This window comes from Aptenodytes forsteri, unplaced genomic scaffold (genome assembly GCF_000699145.1).
Source record: "Aptenodytes forsteri isolate BGI_AS27 unplaced genomic scaffold, ASM69914v1 Scaffold229, whole genome shotgun sequence".
NCBI classification, from domain to species: domain Eukaryota; kingdom Metazoa; phylum Chordata; class Aves; order Sphenisciformes; family Spheniscidae; genus Aptenodytes; species Aptenodytes forsteri.
The window spans coordinates 3825996-3839509 of record NW_008795863.1 but is presented as its reverse complement, the minus strand read 5'-3'; the positions used below and the strand labels follow the sequence as shown (position 1 = coordinate 3839509).

The 13514-nt window shown below is 38.3% G+C and overlaps 1 protein-coding gene across 1 annotated transcript in view; it reads right to left on the bottom strand.

Moving 5' to 3' along the window:
- Positions 1-13514, bottom strand: part of PPP4R1 (protein phosphatase 4 regulatory subunit 1) — a 118272-nt gene that overhangs the window by 56870 nt on the left and 47888 nt on the right. The window contains exon 2 of the mRNA XM_009284139.1: positions 670-805. Within this exon, the coding sequence (XP_009282414.1) occupies positions 670-805 (136 nt within the window). The remainder of the gene's footprint in view (positions 1-669; positions 806-13514) is intronic.

Genomic DNA, 13514 nt, shown 5'->3' with positions numbered 1-13514 from the left:
CAAACTAAACTATGTTAAAATAAAACACCAGAAAACCTCAACCTTAACATATTTTATACGTTTCTGTGATCTTGTAACAAAAATAGCTCAGTGGAATTACAGAAATAAAAAGGGGAAAATGCAGACTACAGTATTAACTGGGTAAGGTAAGACTTTCTTTTCAGCAGTTTTTCAATAACCCAAAGCAAGAATACTCAAACTGTAAATTATGGATGAGGATGATCCTGCAGAACACTTGGGTTCCTCTGGCAATCTACAGTGCTGTTCATTATCTTCTCCTGACCTTTCATGAAGTATTTTCTTAAAGTCACTTTCCACACAGAGTTATGGATACAGTTTACTATTATCTTCTAGTCCTGTGTCAACAGGAATGTTAGCATCCACAAAAAAACTAAAAGAATGTGGTCCAATTAATAAAAAAGTTCAAGAAGTCCTGAACTACAGCTGCTTAGAAAGTAAGCAAATGTTTTTCTGTTATCATTAATATTTTGCTCTCTGTATGTAGAAGGAGTATCAACAAACAGAAGGAGGAGTGGAAACTGAAGAATTTTGTAAAGTTGTTGATTTTTTAAAAATTATTTGTATTTCATGCAAATTAACTTCACTCAGATTTGAATCAGACGAATAGTTCGCATACCGTTAGCCAGACAGGACATTTGAAAAGCATACCTGTTAAATATGTTCTCACTTGCAGCGTACTTGTCCAGTCTTCCCAAAGGCGTCAACATTTCATCTTGTGAGACAAAGTCCAGGGCTGAAGGTATAATAATCACATCAGACTCTGAGCTGTAGTCATCCACACCAACTATCAGAGACATCAGAAATATTCCTTATAATCACAGTAGTTTAACACTAAAATGATGTCTGTTGTTGGTCTGAAATACAGAAGTCTAGGAAAGGTCCCATTGACAACATATTTACTAACTGCACTACATCATTCCCACTAGCTTTCCCCAACCCCCATAAAGCCTTTTCCATACAGGAGTGATTGATTACGTATAAATTGAACTAAATGGATTTTGAGTAATTTTCTCTACATTCCCAAATATGATGTTTCACTAAACATCCAAGGTTCATGATATTTTTAGCTGACAAACAGTTCTGATATTTTTATTTTATTTTTATTAAGCAAATGACTTTTAGCTAATTCTAAAGTCAGCTTTTTGAAGACGCATAGACTAAAATCATAGCGGCAATTAGCCCAGAAATAAAGAGTTAATACAACATCATCTAACAGAACAAAAGTTTTTTAAAAAGAAAAATCTAAATTAAGCGTGTTAAAAAGTTCAGATGTGTGTTGTTACATCCAGCTACCATTTAAAATAGACACAATTCAACTATTGCACAATTATTAACCAGCACATCAATAGGGACCTTCATATAAACAGACACCTTTATCAACATGGAACCACAATGAAATGGAAAAGGGGTCCATCCCTGCTCTGCAGAGCTGCTTGAAGAATTAGGATTTGAACTACCACCTTTTCTGGCTTCCATATGCCCTCTAAACTGCTCAAAAACTCAGTCCTGTAACAAACACCTTAGCCTGTAAATACAATCACTTATTTGCTAGTATTGCAAATGCATTCACTTATTTGCAAGAACTATCCCAGGTCACCTGCTTTACTCCTGAAAAAAACAACACTACAACTGTTCTTCAGTCTCGCCAAGTTTCCTGAAAAGCCTTTTGAAAACTGGCAAATAGAGATGGACAGAAGACCGATCTAAAGTCCAACAATGATTTTTTTTGAAGTGAACTCTCTAGAGGAAAGAAAAAAGAGATTACTGTCCTCTTACCTTCCATACAATTATACTATGTTACATAAATTGGTTATCAGACATTGTGTCATTATCTTCAACATTCAGAATACACAAGCAGCTAACATTTTCTGAACGTCTTAGAATCATAGAATCATAGAATCATTGAGGTTGGAAAAGACCTCTAAGATCATCGAGTCCAACCGTCAACCCAACACCACCATGCCCACTAAACCATGTCCCTAAGCGCCTCATCTACACGTCTTTTAAATACCTCCAGGGATGGGGACTCCACCACTTCCCTGGGCAGCCTGTTCCAATGTTTCACCACTCTTTCAGTAAAGAAATTTTTCCTTACATCCAATCTAAACCTCCCCTGCCGCAACTTGAGGCCATAAGACTTGAGGTCTTCCTTAACATATTTCAAATGTCAAAAGATTTAACACCAAACTCTCCATAAGAGTAATATTTTTAGATCTAAAATGACTTAATAGCACCCGTTTACCAACAAACTAATTCTCCCATTTTCTAGGTAGAGAATCAATGCACATTGTTTAATTGGTCTAAGAAAATCCCATCCCCGAAGGAGGGTCCAAATTCTGCAGTTATTGATAGGACATGAAATCCTTGCCAGAAATCAAATGAAGAAGTGATGGGAAAAGAGCAAGGGCATAAGAAGAATCTGTGAGATAGGGGCAAGGAAGAAAGTGTGCTGGGAGCTGTGAGACAAAGTAGGTGGAAGAGCAATTTGGGGAGAGGAACTAGTGCTCTTGGATATGCCTAAGATATAGGATAACAAAATGCAGGGGGAGGAAGGGAAGGCTGGAAGGAAAAAGAAAAAAAAGAAGAGGTCAGCTGCAGAAAAATATTGCAGCACAAAGGGAAAGCACTCAGCAACCCCAGGTTTACACAACTGTTTGAACCTGTGTTTGGTTTGGGTTTGTGGGTTTGGTTGGGTTTTTTTGTTGTTGTTTTTTTGCAAGAATCAGTTTTATTTTCACAGGAAAGGCGGGGGAAGGTAAAAATGCACTCATAACACAAGTTAGGATTTTATGCCAGGTTAAATTAACAAAGAACAGGCTACATCCTTTGACAGGCTCATAGGCCTTTAATTCAGCCCATCGATCCAACTAAAACCAGAGGTTTTCCTGTATTTATAGTTATGCCATGCACCTTTCTCACACAGACTAGTCTTTTTAGAATAGAATATTTCAGCTGAAGGTACCTACAATGATCATCTAGTCCAACTCCCTGACTACTTCAGGGCTGCCAAAAGCTAAAAGCATGTTGTTAAGGGCATTGTCCAAACACCTCTTAAACACTGACAGGCTTGGGGCATCGACCACCTCTCTAGGAAGCCTGTTCCAGTGTTTGACCACCCTCTCGGTAAAGAAACGCCTCCTAATGCCCAGTCTAAACCTCCCCTGGTGCAGCTTTGAACCATTCCCACGTGTCCTATCATTGGATCCCAGGGAGAAGAGGTCAGCACCTCCCTCTCCACTTCCCCTCCTCAGGAAGCTGTAGAGAGCAATGAGGTGGCTCCTCAGCCTCCTTTTCTCCAGACTAGACAAACCCCTTGTCCTCAGCCGCTCCTCACAGGACCTCCTCATAGAACATCTTATTGTATGCGAGCTCCTACTGTCAGAGGACTGACTGAAGACATACTTTGAAGCAACAAACACATTCTGCAGCATCCACACATGAAATAAGTTACACAGATACTCCTCATTCCAGGAAATGATTTGCATTAATATTTTTTTTGTATCATTGTAATTGTGCCCTTCACTAGGGAGCTAAACCACTGCATTCAGATCGATTTCTAAACTACAGAACTTAAATTAATACAGTTAAGTTGTGACATAACCAATTGGGGAGAAAGAAAAAAAAAAATCACTCTAATATTCAGTGAAATTAATTCTATGACAGGGTCCTATTTTCCTATTTTAAAGTCTGTTGATCATACTATAAATTTAAAAGCATAAATTGAAGAAACTATGTCAAAATGCCTACATAATTATTGTCACCAATACAATTATTTTTATTTAGCTATCAAATGCATTAATAAAAAAAAATGCTGACCATTATATCAACCACCACTAGTTTTACTTCCTCCATTTCTCTCCTCTCAACCTCAACTTTATGTTCTATGTTCCTCTCTTTGCCCTCTACATTTATTCTCCCCTAATACTCCTACAGCGAGTGGTCCAACGTAGATGCCACCTTAGACGGTGCAGAACATGGCGACTGCTCACTCTATACATCTTAACACATAAACATGCACCAAAGTTGAGTAGATGTCTGATGCCTTTGATTTAGCGAACTGAATGTTCTGATAATTTTTGCATCGTGAAACCAGTTAAGACAACCAAACTGCTAAATCCACTCTATATCAGATGTAAATATCAATGATAAAAACATGAGCAGCTGCTTACAATTTATCTGTTTGATGTCTCCTACTAGTTCAAACAGAAAGTGAGGTGCGTGGATTTGACTCTGTGTGTGCATTGTAAAATTAAGTTTAGCACTCACTACATTGGGCTTGATGTGTGTCTGTTACAGATCCTGACCAACATTTATTATTTAAATAATTCCAGCACCTCAGCTTGTAGTCACAAAAGAGATCATGTCAGCATCCTGATAAACACAACACTAATACCAACAGGGAAGAGAGGGGTGATAAAAATAAATCAATCAGTACATGAACAGTTTATAGTTCTTTTAAAGTACTGTTACAGTTATCTTACATATTCATTTTCACTTTCAACATCAAGACACCAAAACAAGTGGAGAGGCATCAGCCCAGTAGAATTCCCATTCTAACAAAGCCCCTCAAGTGGATGTTTGTCTTTAACTTGCCCCAAATATGATTCGCCAACAACCTAACTACTCCTCATCTAAAATGCATAAAGACCATACTTTGCATTATTCAATAAACCAAGTCACTTTGATATTCCCTACACTTGGAAGGTTATTCCAAAAAAGCTATCAAAAAGGCTGTTAACTGAATATTGCCTCTTCAGCCCTCTGCTGCTTTCCACCCAAGTCTGAGCACTTGCCCAAGTACCACAGGACCTTTTTGTAAGTTTCACAAATGCAAAAACCAACCTTGAACACAAGTGCACTGGTTTTGGCTGGGATAGAGTTAAGATTCTTCATAGTAGCTTGTATGGGGCTATTTTGTGCACCTCCAACCTACCTGCTGGCAGGGCAGCGTGAGGAGTAGAAAAGGCCTTGACACTGTGTAAACACTGTGCAGCAGTAACTACAACATCCCTGTGTTATCAACACTGTTTCCAGCACAAATCCAAAACATAGCCCCATACTAGCTACTATGAAGAAATTTAACTCTATCCCAGCCAAAACCAGCACAACAAGTCTTGGCTAGTTCAAATGCAGAACATCCCGATTCATTCCCATTTCAGAATGTAGACCAGGCAACAGGGCCACATGTTGCTTTCCTCTCCTGCTGCAGAAAAGTGATAGGTCACTTTTCTTATTTTCTCCACTTTTTCAAACCAGTACAAATAAGTCTGGACCAAATGCTCAGAAGGCATCTAAGCTGAAAGACACCACTCTAAACTAATACAAGTTCAGAACCTAAGTACTTTTTAATCTGGTCTTACATGTTCACAACAACATGCAAAAGAAGTAGAGCTAAGAAATTAGGAGTTTCTATAAAAACACCCTATCCCAGGAGTTTAAAGTCACTAGTGATGATGGGGGGAGGAACAATAATTGGACAACAGTGTGAAAAGCAATCACAGTGCCCCTATTTTCTGTCCACATAAGCACCAAAGCAGAGCAAATTGAATAAATGCATTAATTTATCTAGACTAAGTAGTTTGCAAACTTCTCTTCAAAACTCTGCACTACTACAACCAAACACAAGGCAGCGTCGCGTAACAAGATAAGCACTGGATTTTGTTTCAATATCTAACTATCACTGACATGTTGTATGACACAAGCCAAGTAACTCCTCCTTTCCGTACCTTCATTTTCCTGTCCAATCATTTGTTTGACTGGTTTTTGTAGACGTTGTTCAGCTTTGTCTATCTATCTTGCATCTGGTCCACACTGTACCAAGAATACATTAACACACCCCACTTTAAGCTCTCCTGTTTCCCTTAAGTTCTCCTCTGTTTTACGGCAAGGATACAACAATTACTTGCCACATATTTGCCACAGCCAAGTAACTCCTCCTTTCCGTACCTTCATTTTCCTGTCCAATCATTTGTTTGACTGGTTTTTGTAGAAGTTGTTCAGCTTTGTCTATCTATCTTGCATCTGGTCCACACTGTACCAAGAATACATTAACACACCCCACTTTAAGCTCTCCTGTTTCCCTTAAGTTCTCCTCTGTTTTACGGCAAGGATACAACAATTACTTGCCACAATTATTTGCCACAATTATTAACTAACATGGACCATACAGCAATCTTGCTGAGACAGACTATGTTTAGAGGCGCTTAGTCAACGATTGACAAGCCTGGTTGAGCATACAACAACAAAACAGAAGTCCATTTAAAACTCAGTCCTCTATAAAACCGTAGTCTATAGGCCAATTTTCAAGGGAGCTGATTTTTCTACTACATATCTCATCTTCATAGTATCTTTCACAAAGACCTTGATCATATTGTGCCTTTTACAGACAGGTGCACAAGATCATGTCTGAAAAAATAATTACTATTTTTTGTTTATTTAATAATGGCATGAACCCTGCCATAGACTGTTCAGTAGCAAGGTCCACATGTATTCTTTTTGTTCTTCTGTATCTGCTATGGGCTCCATGGCAGAAACATATCCTCCCTCATTTTGGCATGGAAACTCAGTAACAAGACAACAGGTATTCTAAAAATGAGCAATTTTCATTTCTCAAAGCTGAGCAACAAGCAAATTTAAAGATCCAAGATTTCCAACTAATATTACAGTTCCCTCATTTTATCTTCTGCATTCCCAAAGCATTCTCAAGATCTATTAAGAAATCTCTATGGCAATTGCTACAGATATATCTAGTAAAATGGACTAATTTTTATTCAACTGTAGTACAGGCTATTTGCTACAGTCTACATCAATTGTACATAAGCATGTTCAGGTTAATACAGCACTTATGCAGAAAGGACTTAGTTCTGTTCTGCTGTTCAAGCAAGTAATTTTTCTGTTTAACTGTAAAGCAAAAATATAGTCCTACAAGCCCAAACATTTGATATCATAATCAGAAAATAATAGCAGCAAGTTTTGTTCTAAGTCACCATCCTCTATGCTATGAAAGAATAAATTCACCTTACATTCAGATTTCTGCAGAACACAAGTAGTGTTCTCAGCCCTTCAATATTGTAAATACATTCCTTTCCATCTCATTTTCCATAAGAAATATCGTTTTGCATCTTCATGTTCTGCAAAGAGAAATCCACCTCAGCATGAGCATGGAAGCTAAACATCTACATTTGTCTACTGTTAGGAACTCGTTATTCTTACCCTTTCATAGTGCACTATATTCCAGCTCTGGTTCCACAGTGACATCACAAGACAAAAGTGTCAGTCACGCTATTTCAGCTTCATTTGCTACCACAAATTTACTGCACTGCTTCAGTAACATTAACCAAGAGCTATCGCAATGACAGTTACACAAATATTACAAAATGCACTTGTAATGCTGAGTTTCACCATCTTGCCTGCCAGATCCAGATATCACTCACTGGTGATCATAGATCCCACTGTCAGAAAGTGGGAGCTGATTTTTCCAAGAGACACTTGAAATACATCATCTCTGTTCTCCTGCTGTAGTCTGAGACTGAAAATGCAAATGAGATGCCACCAGTTTACCCTGATATTGCAAATGTTTTCAAAGAAAAATGTAAGTTTGAACAGTGTGTGATTTAACTCAGCAAAATTACAGAACAGGTGAACAAAAGTATAAAAGGGATCTGCAAGTAATAATCTTAGATTCCAGTCTGTCTACCACATTAGCAGAAATAAGAACCGCATTCCCTTTCTCTGTCTCTCCCCCAAATTTCCCCTTCAAACATGGAGCACTATCCGCCTTGAGCCTCTTACGAACGTGGTGAAGTCACCGCACCTGAATGCATATACTTTGTTGTCTGCACTCCAAGTTTGGTGGGATTGGGTCTGGGTGTGGGGGAGGAGAGAGGTAGGAGCAAGGAAGAAGATAAGGGGGGAAATGCAAAGCAGCCCTGATGCAAAGCTGCTGTGCTAACAGCAAGGCTTACTGCATTAGCCCCTGTGTAGCACTTTCATAGCAGAGCTTGCTAACAGCTTGAAGCACAGACAAGAGTAAACCCTTTAAAATAAAGCTTCGGTACAGGCTTGGTGGGAGGAGCATTTAGCAGATGAAAGAAAGACACAGGAATCAAAATCAGCAGCTGTTTACACACAGAACTTACGGCAGTATGGCACAGCAAATTTAAAAGACCCACTAGACTAAACAGACTAAGAGAATAGTTTCATTTAGCAAAGGCCTGCAAAAAAAAAAAAAAAAGATACAGTTATCAAGCATGCCAAAGGAGTTGCATTTCTCATCAAACATCAGAGGAAACAAGGGGCGATACAAAATTCTTTAAGCAATGAGGACAGGTGCAGCTACAGGCAACTTTGTCTCTGAGGCATACACAAGCAGCACTGAAAATCCTGATTTGCTCTGAAACAAAGGAATAGTTCTATCTCGTATTGCTCACCAGTCATTTATTTGCACAACAGCGGAATGTACCTTCTACCGGTTAACAGTTTGACCTGCAACAAAAGCTGGTCCAGAGGAAACTGAAACAAAGAGGACATCCAAGCTACCAATTAAAACAATGAACAGTTTATATTTTGTCTGCCAATTTCCTGTTGGGAGCATGTCACGCCTATCACCATGGTACTCAAGTCCCCTGCTATTTAAGTCCCTATCTTTTACCTCTTCCAAACAACTGCATACAATTAAGAACCATGGAATGAGGCTTGAGTGAAGCAAAAGTCAGCTAGTGCGAGCAGGCAGTTCCTCTGAGGTACTTTTTTCTCCTCTACAAGTTCCTTACAATCAAAGAAAGGTATCCACCCTCTCTCTGCAGAGCACTGCTGCTTGTGGGGTTTTTGATTGCCTCCAGGACTGACTGAGAATTTTGTAGCACTGCAAAGAGCATCCCACTTCCATCTTCAACCAAGATGTTCTCCCCGGTCTGATCACAACAGGACACATGCATTCACTGCGCTTGGGGCCATGCTCAAGTTCTGCCCCAACTGGGTATATGGTACACACAAAAACACCAAGTTCAAACTACATATGCTTTAACCTTGGACTAAGTGGGAGAGCATTATGAAGCAAGCAGTTGAAGCTCAAATGCTCCAAAGGCTTGTGCTAGCTTTGCAGTGCTGATGTGACACCATGAGTTATAACACATCAGCTAATAATCCAACTACTCCACTTGAATCAAGTGTTGCTCCACTGTGCAGTTACTTCAACTGGTCCAATCACAGTAACTGAAATATACTTACTTGGGCAAGTTCTATGACTAGTACATCCATAATCTATAAAACATGGCTTTGCAACATAAATCACTTTGAACTTCCTAACTGTACTTCTCTCCACTTAAACCCCAGACAACGCTCTTGAGACACTGTTTGACAGCATACAAAACTCTTGGTGGTATAAGCCTGTGTGTTTCCTGAGCGTTCAGAGGCGAAAATTCTTTCTGCAACTCTCCACACTTTTCCTGTCTGTGCTCAGTATAAAGTATAAAACTGGTCTACAGGAGAAGACTGAGCAGTACAGAATGCAGTGGATTCACTCTTAGAAAAAGTAAGAACATACATATAAGCAAATTTGCACAAGCAAGTATCCCTACAGACTAATCAAGCTATTCCTCCTGCAGGCTAGCTAGAGAGGAAGGAAAAGGTGGTCTCTCTTCCATTCAAATATTTGGGAACTGTTCAGGCACTATGGCAACAAGACAAAAAAAATACCTAAGCAGACTTGTTTACCAGAAAAATGCTCCAGCAGTCTGCATTATTGCTCATATAGAATGTCACTTTTATACATTAATTTAGCTTTTATGGAAATTGTATCTCAGAATAATGCATATTTTTTTACTATTTGCCTTTCATTTTTAAAATAGTATAAATTTTAAAAGTATAAAAGTATTTAAAATAGTATAATATTTTAAAAATAGTGTAAAAAAACCCATCAAACCAGTACTCTCAACTCTCAGTGCAGTTGTTCTGCTGTTGCGAATGAACACCCTTCACAAACATATTTTGACACTTTGTTCAACCTATAGATTGGACAGGATTTTAACACCCTATTGCCAGAAAGAACCGCAGCGTCCCACCCAAACCAAGAAAAAGCCACATTAATTTTTCTTATGCTATACCTTCTAAAGCAGACAGAGAAGTCCTGATGTTCTGCGTTCTTTTAGGGGCAGCTGTCCCCGCCTCGCTCTTCCAAAGACAGAATTGTTACTCCAGCTCTCAAAGCAGAAGCTATCCTTTCATCCAGTTCTGCTACTGTTACAAATCATCTCTTGCAGCTACTACTCTTACAATGAAAACTTCCTACTCACACAGAAAGTCTTAGCAGCAAGAGACACACACAGGAAAGAGAGGCATTTTATCTTCAACATGTTGTGGTCTGCCACCTCCACAATAGGTCAGCAGTCAGAAACAACTGCACAAACATCAAGGTTTCATTCTATCTTAAGCTCAAGATTTTGAAAATTTCCATGTCTTTCCTGACTCATTCACGCCTTCCCCTTTTTGGTTTTTTCCTCCAAGTGGGAGAGAAAGGGAGAAGGAGAGAATACCTGAAGCCCTAGGAGATAAATCAGGAGACAAAAAAAAAAAAAAAAAAAAAAGAGCTGGCAACCGTAATTGAGGATTCCTGCCAGAGACAGGAACATAAAAGGTGGCTCGTGAAAAGCACATTTCCACATCAGAAGTGATGCTACTGGCCTTGGGAAGCTGAAAGCCTAGAAAATTACTTCTTCAGTCCTCTGCTAGGTGTAATGGAGAAAACGTGCAGCTGCATGAGGTTCATTAGCCTACACCAAATCAAGCACAACCCTTTCCTCACATCATCTCCTTCTCTCTAGGATCCTAAGAGGCTGCTCGAGAAAAAGACACTAACAATTACCCACCTGTGACAGCTAAAATCAGAATTCCGTGGGGACACAGCCATCCACCTGAGTCTCCCAGTTTCTATGAGGGTCAATCACCACATTAAAAAGACAAAGAAATGAACTAAAGAGTCAGGAGAATTAAAATCTGATCTCTGGGGGAAACAACAGACTTAACAAGTATGCTTCATTAGCACTAAAAACGGGTTATTAGATTCCCAACGGAACAGAATCTCAGTCACACCAGCAGAGAACTGAAACAGAAAATCTGCCATTAATTTCTGTTATTATTTTTTGCAACACAGACATTAAATACTGCAGACTACCGAAATGCCAACCCAGTAACTCAAACAATCTCAGCACTCTTTCACCAGAGCTAAGACTCTGATGAGACCAAAAGGTCAGTACTGCAACATGGCATTTGAACATTACGTTGGAAATTTAGCTATACTCAAAGCTGGAAGTAAGTCTAAGAAGTGACCTGACTTGCAGTCTATACATAACTACTAACAGCATAACAAAATTTGCTAATTCTTGTTCTGTGGTAAAGGAACAACAATACAAAAGTTTCTGATATTACTATGTACAGCTGTGGAAAAGTAAGGTGAATGTTAACATACTGAATGCATGTTATCTCAGCATAATTCACTGCAAGGGAGTAAGAACTACAACACAGCATCAAGCTGTGATTGTGATTTGACACCACAGGGAAATACAGACCGATTTTATAATTCTTGTTCTGTGGTAAAGGAACAACAATACAAAAGTTTCTGATATTACTATGTACAGCTGTGGAAAAGTAAGGTGAATGTTAACATACTGAATGCATGTTATCTCAGCATAATTCACTGCAAGGGAGTAAGAACTACAACACAGCATCAAGCTGTGATTGTGATTTGACACCACAGGGAAATACAGACCGATTTTATTAAAAAAACAAACAAAAAAAAAAAAAAAAAAAAAAAACCCCCCAAAAACAAAAAAAAACCCCACCTTTTTCACTTTAAGTATTATGAAAAAAAGAAAAAAAACTTAGAAGAAAAAAATTAAATTTAAAATTGCTTCTCTTTGGGAAGAAACTTGTGTGCTACCCAAAGTCTAACTGAATAACATAATTAAAAGCATTCAAGCAACACAAGCTCATTGCTAATGCCAGATGATTTGATGATCACCTGGAACAAGAACATATCAAAGATAAACCAGCTTTTGATACCTGCAGATGCACAAAGAGTATTTTCTTCAGCTCAGCTAAATAACTGGTTCACTCACAGTTGAGAAGCCCACTGGGAGGAGAGACTAGAAAGGCCCGTCCTCCCTCTCCAATCAATGAAAAAGAACTCAATACTAAATCCAGAGGTATATTAGATTATAGCTACTGTATTTTTTTTTTTAATCTTTAGAACTGTTTAATCCACTAGTAAAAGCAAATCTAGTGTTACTGGTTGGATAATTGTAAAAACTATCTCATTGTTAAATTTTAAATCTATCTTACTGTTAAACTTGTTTTCTTTGGCATAAGAGTTTACACACAAGTGTATATATATATACATGTATCTGTAAAAAAATTATTTAACAGTTTGAAACTAGAACTGTCTAAACTATGCTTAGATATTAAACTACCATTTTCTGCATTTTTAGTTAAAACATCTGAACACTAAGTGTACAGAAAAAGGTAATTATCACTCACCATTTTTCAACATGATAAAAGGTAAAGCTTCAGAATCTGTTAAGCTACATAACCACCAAAGCATGTATATAGTACTTGCAACTATCAAAAGTCCAAAAGTTGTATGTAAATACAGCTGCCAGTTACCAATAATAAACATTTAAAAAAAAAAAGCAAAACAGTATTAAAACCACTTATTAGATCAAAATTTCTTTTCTCTCCTGATTTAAATCACAATTAATATCCCGAGTTAAATAAAGCTATGCTGTTTCACAATCTGAATTCTAATTACAGATGGCTCTATTTTTCAGAATACACATCCTGCACACATCAATGGACAGACTGAAAGAAGTCAGCATTATGGTACATTTGATTGCATCTATCTGTAGTGATCAGTTCAATCTTCAGAAACATCCGGGGGGGGGGGGGAAGGGGATGGGGGTGGGGAACACAAACTGTCTACGAAGAGCCATAAAGAACATTTTATTTATCATCAGAAATACATAATTCTACAACACCCCCATGTTTGCTTTTCAACCATCTTTGTTGCTTATTTTCTTTCCTGTTCTATACTTAGCTTATACAGTTACATTATTATATTTTGATTTTGTATGCACAAAACAAAAATTTGAACAAAAGCCAAATTTCCCTGACTTCTTTTCATATATTGTGCAAGATATTAGACAAAAGATCAAGGAAGCCAATAGTCCAAGTAGCGTTTTGGGTAACTGTCCAGCTGACACTGAACCGCTACCTTGATTTTGCCACCTTACAGCAGCCAGATGGGATCGGGAGTCTTTTGCAGGCTTCCACTTAGAATTTTCACCGTATTGCCTTTAAGGTATGGTGGGTTTGGGTGTTTGGGGTTTTTTTTTTTGCCTTAATGGATATCATGCAAGGATTCTTGTTAGGTTCACCTTCACACAGATGAAATACAATGATACGTTACTTATTTGGGGGGTTAGAGTCAATAACAAAGTTGC